The sequence below is a fragment of the Pterocles gutturalis genome, unplaced genomic scaffold (genome assembly GCF_000699245.1).
Source record: "Pterocles gutturalis isolate BGI_N339 unplaced genomic scaffold, ASM69924v1 scaffold47260, whole genome shotgun sequence".
Taxonomy (NCBI): Eukaryota; Metazoa; Chordata; class Aves; order Pterocliformes; family Pteroclidae; genus Pterocles; species Pterocles gutturalis.
Window position 1 is genome coordinate 1 of NW_010145082.1, and position 8,061 is coordinate 8,061.

General features: G+C 41.1%; 1 protein-coding gene across 1 annotated transcript in view; it reads left to right on the forward strand.

The window, feature by feature from the left end:
* Positions 1-7,894: 7,894 nt before the first annotated feature.
* The window catches only part of XK (X-linked Kx blood group), a gene marked incomplete at its 5' end in the record, with an annotated part of 7,132 nt that continues 6,965 nt past the window's right edge, over positions 7,895-8,061 (forward strand). Inside the window, 1 exon segment of the mRNA XM_010085275.1 lies at positions 7,895-8,060. Coding sequence (XP_010083577.1) covers positions 7,895-8,060 — 166 coding nt within the window.

The window sequence follows — 8,061 nt, forward strand, 5'->3', positions numbered from 1 at the left end:
GCCGGCTTGTTCTGCGCTTGTTTTCTGTCCGTGTGGGGTTTTGCAAATGGTTGTGTGTGTGTGCATTCCTGGTTTATCTGTAACACTTCACTCCAAGGTTACTTCCAAGAGAGCAAGGAAAACTGAAGGTTTAAGACAGTGATAGTACCCATCTGGTCTGTGCGTATTGGAAATAGCAGTAAGGCTTTACTCTGTCGCTTCTTCCCGAAAAATGAGCTTCTTGCCCTAAATTGATTTGGAGACTTTTCAACTTCAGTTCAACTTCTGACTGAAAATGTCCTTAGGAAAAAAGAAACAAAGTGACAGATGAAAAGTTACAGAGTGGTGGTGCAACCCCATGACAAGGTATTTGCTGGGGGCTTTAATTTTAAGTTTATGTTCAAATCTTTTCTTTAAAAAGAAAGGGAAATAAATATAGTATCTCTGTAGCAGAGGTTAGACGTATCCCCAGCTTTTTAAAATTCCTGGACAGTGTGAGAAAGGAAGACTTGTTATGCTCAAACTAATAAGGGTGAACAGTTCAAATGTTACAGAACATCTTGCACTACAAAAACACTGGATTCCTCTATCACCATTGCTGGGCAAGGGGGAAGTCATTACTATTTTAAAGAGATTTAAGTTATGGCCTAACAGTTAGGTTCTTGAAGAGCTCTGATTTTCTAAAAGATAAGAACAAAATTCTATTTCTAAACCCAAAATACTTCAGCATTCTTTGGAAAATAAGAGTGGAACCAAAGAGAAAGCAACTATCAAAGTAAAAATTATGTTCATAACTCTTGTCATTCTAAATCAATTTCTTGAAGTCAGGCAAGGAAACGATGTCATGTCCAGCTGCAAGATGGCAAGAAGCAAACGAGGGATGAAGGGATGAAAGCAACGGCAACAAATTAGAGGATTTTCTTTCTAATTATCTGGAAGAGACATAGACTTCTGCTTTGACCTTAACCACCAAGCATGATTTCACTTTCTCTTTCTTTCTCAACACTAAGTTTATCTGTTTACACCATGAGCCTCATCTTGCGCAGAACACATCTTCTGCTGTGTTGGCGAGCTCCCAGATGCAGTTACTGCTGTGAAATTCGTGGGTGTGTGGAAGCCCCCTCCTCTCCATGATGCTGCAGTGTACGAGTGTGTCGCAGCTCTGCACTTCTGAGTTTCTCAAAGATTTACTAACTTAATATTTCCGGGAGGTTTGAACGTTCTAGAAGCATTACTGCATGCCTGTGTCACAGTCCCCATGGCATCATTTAGGCAGTATGAAGTGATGCGTGTTATTCTCTCTCTAGACTAGGATAACTGGAATTATAAGTACTACTAATAAGAGGGCAGTACATTCATGCCACCTGAAAAACTTATTTCCTGCTAAAGGCTGGAGGAAAACAACCTCTCTTTAGATTCAGGGAAATGTGTCTGTTTGTAGGATACAGTACAGAAGTGTGGGAAGGCGAAGTTGTCAGTCTGAGACAGACATTAAAGGTCTTTTTTTCTATGTTTTGCCTTCTGTCCACTGCCACTAAACATTGCTCTATCTGTCGGAAAAGGAAACCAAACGCTTCCCATCAGGTGCACTGTAAAATTTGAAGCACATGAAATACGTTACCTTTCCCTGCTTTGCACAGGATGCTTTCCACTGTATGTGGGCTGGAATACACACCAGTCTGAGGTGACAACTAGAAGGCAAAATATTATTTGTCTGTATCATCACTTCACTGTGGCTTTAACTGTTGCAAGCTGGAAAGGACCATTTCCCCTGGAGCCGTTTGGTCCCATCCTATTAGGCAAACCTCTCCTCCTCTGCAGCAGAGAGTCCTGTTAGTCATCAGCTTCCCCAGTGTGAAGTCTCACTCCATCCCTTGTGTTTAGTCTCTCTTGCATCTCACTGGCACAGAGCCTTTTAGGGAGTGCTGGGTCAAAGTAGGTCAAATCAGACAGACAGTAGAGCTGCCCCAGGCTCTGTCCTCCTGCGGCATCAGAATGAAATGTTAAAGAGCTTGTAGGCTGTGCAAGATGGTATGCTTCAACAGAGGGCAGTCTGCTTCGACTGGCTTTTAAAAAGACTAACACTAGCTTTTTAACCCTCTCTGTGGGTTTATGACATGGTACAGTATAGTTGGTGTTTCTCTGTTCAGACTAGATACTGAAGTATCGGTTGCACTGGTTTGCAGACAGCCCATGTATATTGTGGGAGTTTTCTTCCTCATCTGAAAAGCTAGACTTTTTTCTCCCCTTCTTTTTTCCCTTAAAAAGTTGAGTTTAAATTTTGGGGGATGGTTTGGAAATATCTTGGCAGGGAAGGAGGGCATTTAACTTTGTAAGCCAAATGATCCAGCCTATTTTGAATCCTCTGTGTAACAGGGAAGAAAGTAGTCTCTTATAAAAAACCTTCTTGCATACCACCGCCTTCCCCAAACACCCACACTCCACCTGTTTGGGAGGCACTTGCTGTCCTGCTGCTGCCACTGGAAGCACTAAAATAAGGAAGCATGTCTCTTCCTGGAGAAGACTTTTGCTGTACTGGGAGAGTACTGTTAATGCAGCCTTTTTTAACTTCTCCCACTCCTTTAGAGTTTCTCTATAAATTTGGAGCAATTTATAGAGTAAAATTCCTTGCCCCTAGATTGCCTGGCTCTGATCCCCAGGGTGTAGGCATGCCAGAGACTATACTGAGGGTTGGCTGGAACAAAGTGACTGCTGATTTCTGGGCACTGTGAGGGATTCCTGCAGCATTTCAGGTCAGTGCCACTCTTTGTGAGCACGCTAATTTGGATGCTTAGAAAATATATATATGTATATTTGATCCTTTTTTTTTATTTTTTAAAGGAGATTCTTTGACCACATAAAGTAATTTATTACACAAAAAATGACTTAAAATGATAGCCAATGTCAATGAGAGATTTAATACATTTTTCTTTTCTTGAGAGAAGACCATGATGAGCTTTTTGGCTCATTATTGGCTGCTTCTGAGCCAAGCACTGTCTCTTTGTTCCCTGTTCATTTGGATGGCACCTGTAACACCAAGATCATCTTGAGATGTTAGGTGCTGTTACAATTCCAGTAAGTAATAACCGGATGTATCTTTGCTAGTGTACTGCTCCGCACTTAAGGATTTGTTTCAAGTGCAAATAACTTCTTCATGAAGGGTGCCAGAGAAACCACTGTTAACTTGTGTGCAAAAATAACAGGCCCTTATACAGAACACTAATGACTGTTTTCCTCATGTTTTAATTGGACAAGGATACAAACAATGGACTTTTTTTTTTTTTTTTAAATGGGATCAGGCTTTGTTTCTCAAGGCATAAGGAGAAACAATTACATGTGTCTGTGTACAGTGTAAACACCTGCAAAGCAGATACAGTAGGAAGTTCACATCAAAATGCCAGAGGAGCTCCTGTTACAGCCAAAGTTAGATTCTGTAAGCTTCAGGAAGTAAAAAAAAAAAACAAACCAACAAACAAACACAAAAAACCCCAAACACGAAAAACCCCAAACAAAAGAAAAAAAAAACCACAAAACCCAAACCCCACCTTCAACCCAAATCAAAACACTTATAGACTGAAATTATCAGAGTCGTTAATGTTTTGGGCACCTAATTCTGCAGTTTGAAATCTGATACGCTGTAATGGTACAGATAATGCTTCAGTTGCGTTGTGCAGAAGCATTGTTTCACATGGGTAGTCTCTTAGTCTCTCTTTCCTACTGACATGCTTTATAGTTCAGAATAGCGCAGGTCTAAAAGGCTCTCTTCCTTGTAGGACTTCCATTGGCAGACCTTACCGTAGGAGATTCTGCTAGCTCTAAACTTTACACTGTTGATGCATCTCCCTCTTTTCCAGATGGGAAGAATATTCCTAGACCCTCTTCAGGCTTTTTTTTTTTCTTTATTCTTGAGGAGACACGTTAGGTGTCCAAGATGTGATGAACAGAAAGTCAGTGCAGATGGAAGGTAGAGCAATGAGTGAGGAACAAATCTTTGTCTGACAGAGGTAAATAAATCTGCAGGACTGATAAGTCTTTTGCATACTTCTCTAAAGAGAAGGAATTATTAAAAATTGAGTCATCAGAAAAATCTGCTTCTACGTTTGCAGTGAGCATGTGTGGCTAGGTTTCTCAAATGGATGTTTGCTCTTGGAGTGCTTGGTGGTGGTGGGAAGTTCCCTGTTTTCATTGCCTGCTCCCTCTTCACACCACCATTATTTTGCCTGCATTTAAATCCCACACATCCATGATTAAAAGAGGGAATTAGATGCTTGCTCTCAGCAGGCCTATAAGGATAGGATTATTCCTCCTACTGACTGTGTAGAAGACAAATGTGTTGCTTCTGTATTGCTTTTCGTAGGCACCATCAGGATCCTTGAAAAAGTATAGCTCTTCCCTCTGCCAAGATTTGGCAGCAGGGGAGAAAGCAGTACCATCTTTTTCTTACCTTTTAATTTTTTACTGTAGAGAGTAATCTGACATCTTTTTTTCTTCAAGGTAATTTTAGTTCCTTTGGAGCAGTACTGCAACTGTCATTGCTTTAAATGCAGTGAAACTGTCCAGCTGCACGCCTTCTGCTGTTGGGCCATAGGAGGATCTGTTGAAAGGGTCCCAAACATCACTGCACTGCAGGAGATGGACGGTGCGGGAGTTGGTGTCTTGCATTCTTCTTCCTCCAGAGCAGAGCTGCAACTGGAGAATTCCTTGTTCTGTAGAGGAGTTTGTAGCCATAAAGGAAAACTGGTTTGAAGCAATCGCCTTCTTGCATTGTCTTTTAGTTGTGTTTCATACTAAAAAAAGAACAAGCCAGTTACTTTAAAGACAACATTTCTGAACACATGTCATAGGCACAGTTGTACCATGGCACAGTTACATGTTCTGAATTGATTCTTCATCATTGATTCTGGACTCTTCTCTCCTGGATGGTTCTTCAAGTGCCTGTGCTCCTCTTACACTTTATCATTTAAACATTTAGATTGGTGCTTGCTCTTTCTAGTGTATCAGCTTGACAGTCTGCCCCTGTTTGAAGCAGTTGCTTGGGCAGTGGCACCAGCTAGAGTCTTGAGTACATTTGTTATTGGCCCCAGAAGGTGCTCTTGAACGGGATGGTCAGAGCTCAGAAGAACATGAGCGTCATTATTGATGTAATCTGAGTGCTTGCACATACCATTTTTGTTACTGTTTTGTACCGGTAAAAGTCCCCTTTGGCCCTAAGGTTTGCTCACCAGACCATTCATTTCACATTGTGTTTGCTTTTCTGTGTGGACATAAAATTTCCCATCACAAACAGTATACTGCTACTTAATACCTAGCTAATAAATACAAATCAAATGCTTGCTCCAACCCCAACATTTAGTTGATTATAGTATTTGCTATAGTCAGTAGTCTTGCGAATCTTATAATCTCTTTTATAGGATTACTGCATATTTGTTAGATGGGTCCCTAGATTATATCTGCTTCTAGTCACACATGGCAAGAGTTCAGAGGCTGATGCTGAGATCTCATTTTCCATAATAGTTTCAGGCTTGTCCTCAGCTAAGGATCAATAGAGGGTTGTGAGACAAAAATATTCTGATTTTTTTATTTTTTTAATAAAATCAATTTGTTGGTTTCAGAATCTCTTTTGGCTTCATAAGCTGTTGTGCTTTATTAATTTTTCACACTTTATTTTTGGATATGTGGTTTCTTTCACATGGAACAAGGCTGGCAGGGACTGAAAAGATTAATGGGGGAAAATAGAAAGCCACCACTGTGAATGGACCTTCCAGCACACCGAGCACTTCAAATAGCTTTAGTGATAATAGTAGCTGAAGCCCAGTGAATCAAGGATAGCACTACAGGATCCTAAAACTGCTCTCCATGTAGAGCAGGGGAAACTTCCTAGTGGTCCAGCTAGGGGGAAAAAAATGAAATCAATTTTATTAAAACAAAAATCACTATGCTTTTATTTGAATTTCTATCAGTGCTGCTTACAGTTCAGTCCGTCAGCTTTCCCCTAATAGTCTGTGTTAGACTGATTTGGCAATTGTTGAAAAAAATCAAGCTGTGAAGGAAACAGGAATTCAGTGTCTCAGACAAGCATAGCTCAGTGCTTTGTGATTGTGAGATACTTCTAAATAGAAGATAAGCCTTGTTTGTACATTACAAAAACTCACTGGCCAAATCTGACCTGTCAGAGACTCAGAGATGCTGCATTCCAGCAAGTATTACCTACAGAGGCAACCAGGTGGAGGAGATGAACCCCATCAGGCACTATGGAAGGAAAGAAGTCATCATCAGAGGATGATACCTACACAGGAAGAAGCTACCATGCATGTCGGGCCAGGAGAGGAGGTGTGACCTGAGCTGGTGCTACAGGTTGCCATCACAGTGGGGGTTTCTCTCCCCCGAGCTGCCCTTTGGGCTGGAAGCCAGCCCTTGCCAGTCCTGCTGCTCAAGCTATGATTGTTTTTCTTCTTGAAGTCTGTACCAGTGTTAGGCATAAAAGAGAATACAGGTTGTGTCTGCACTGGGTTTGGGCTTTTGGGGGTTTTATTTTTTGGTAGTCAATGACATTTATTCTTTATGGTCTTGCTGTACATGGATTCCTCCACAGAAGGCCCTGTATTTTTAGGACCCGTTGCAATGTGATAGAAATAGTCTTTCTTTCCTTTCCCTTACCCCTCAGCTTGTGACTTCATCTGTACCTCAGTAGATCCTTGCTTGTTATTTCTTCCCAGAGAAGGCTGACTGTTCCCCTTTGTGTTTTGGGTCCTGCTTGATGCCCAAGCCCACCCTTGATACCTCCATACCCAAGCAACTCTCTTAGAATAACTTTTCTGAAGTTTTTGCCCAACTAAAAATAGGCATTGGTAGGAAGTTTTAGAAATTTTCCTTTCATAAATGTGTCTGAGGCTGTATTATCTCCTTTAATAATCAAGGAGCCAATTTTGTCTTCATTGCTACAGCATTTGCTGCTGCCAACCCCTTTAGCCCCTTTCATTCCCTCCCAAACGTATGGATTATTTTCTGTGTGTGGGCAGAGGCAGCGTGTATTACACTATGTAATTTATTAATAGAAATGTATGTGCTGACACCACTGTTTTATTTGGAAGTTAGTCTGTGCTAAGTTAGACCTAGATAAACAAGAGGGTTTGGTGCACCTGTGTTTTAAGTACAGAGAGCTGCAGCAAACATTACATCTTCTTATTTAGAATATTTCTGCAAGATTGTGTTTAATATTCCTTAAACAGTGCAGTAAGTGTAAGCAAATGTAAGGAGTAAAGTTCCTATTTCTGTGTCTTTTTTAAAAATGTTAATATTGAGAGTTGTGAGGCTCTAAACTGCTTTTTCTCATTATTGCTGCTATGGCTTGTTATGTGTGTTTTGTGACCATTGCTTGGTAAGGCAAGTACTAGAGTCCAGCTGTTCGAGTTGTGTGCACCTTCTCGTACCCTGAGCTTCTCTCCAATGTCTTGAGATTGTTTGTTTAAGGCAAAGATATGAGAAACGGCTTTAATGCCATGTCACAGATGTACAGATGATACCATGAGAAAGACATGAGAATCTGAAGAAACACTTCCAACTTGGGTCTGGGTTGAGAGCCTGTGAACATTGTAGTGGATGAGTAGTTTAAGGACTTTAACAGGACAGGAGAGAGCAAGGGCAGCTCATAGGAAACAACTAAACCACCTCCTGTGTCTGAGTACTACAGGCAGCCCAAAGGGCACTGCCAGATTCTTGCCCTCTAGTTGCATGTAGTTCATATTTTAAAGAGTGAAATCTGTCATATTCCAAATTTACCAAGAGGAGAAAATGTACAGGCTTTGCTCTGTGAACAAACAACTTAGTATGTGATGGCTTATAATACTAAGGAGTGGGAAGACCTATGTTTTTCTTTCATTTTTTCCTGTTACTCTGTTTACTGATTTGCTTGTAGGTGCGTGGAAGTCTTTTACATTTACTTCCGTGCTGGCAGAGTTGAAGAGCCCTATGTCAGTATCACAAAGAAGAGGCAGATGCCCAAGGATGGGTACTCAGAAGAAATTGAGAAGGAAGTGGGCCAGGCTGAAGGCAAGCTGTGTACGCACAGGTCTGCGTTCAGCA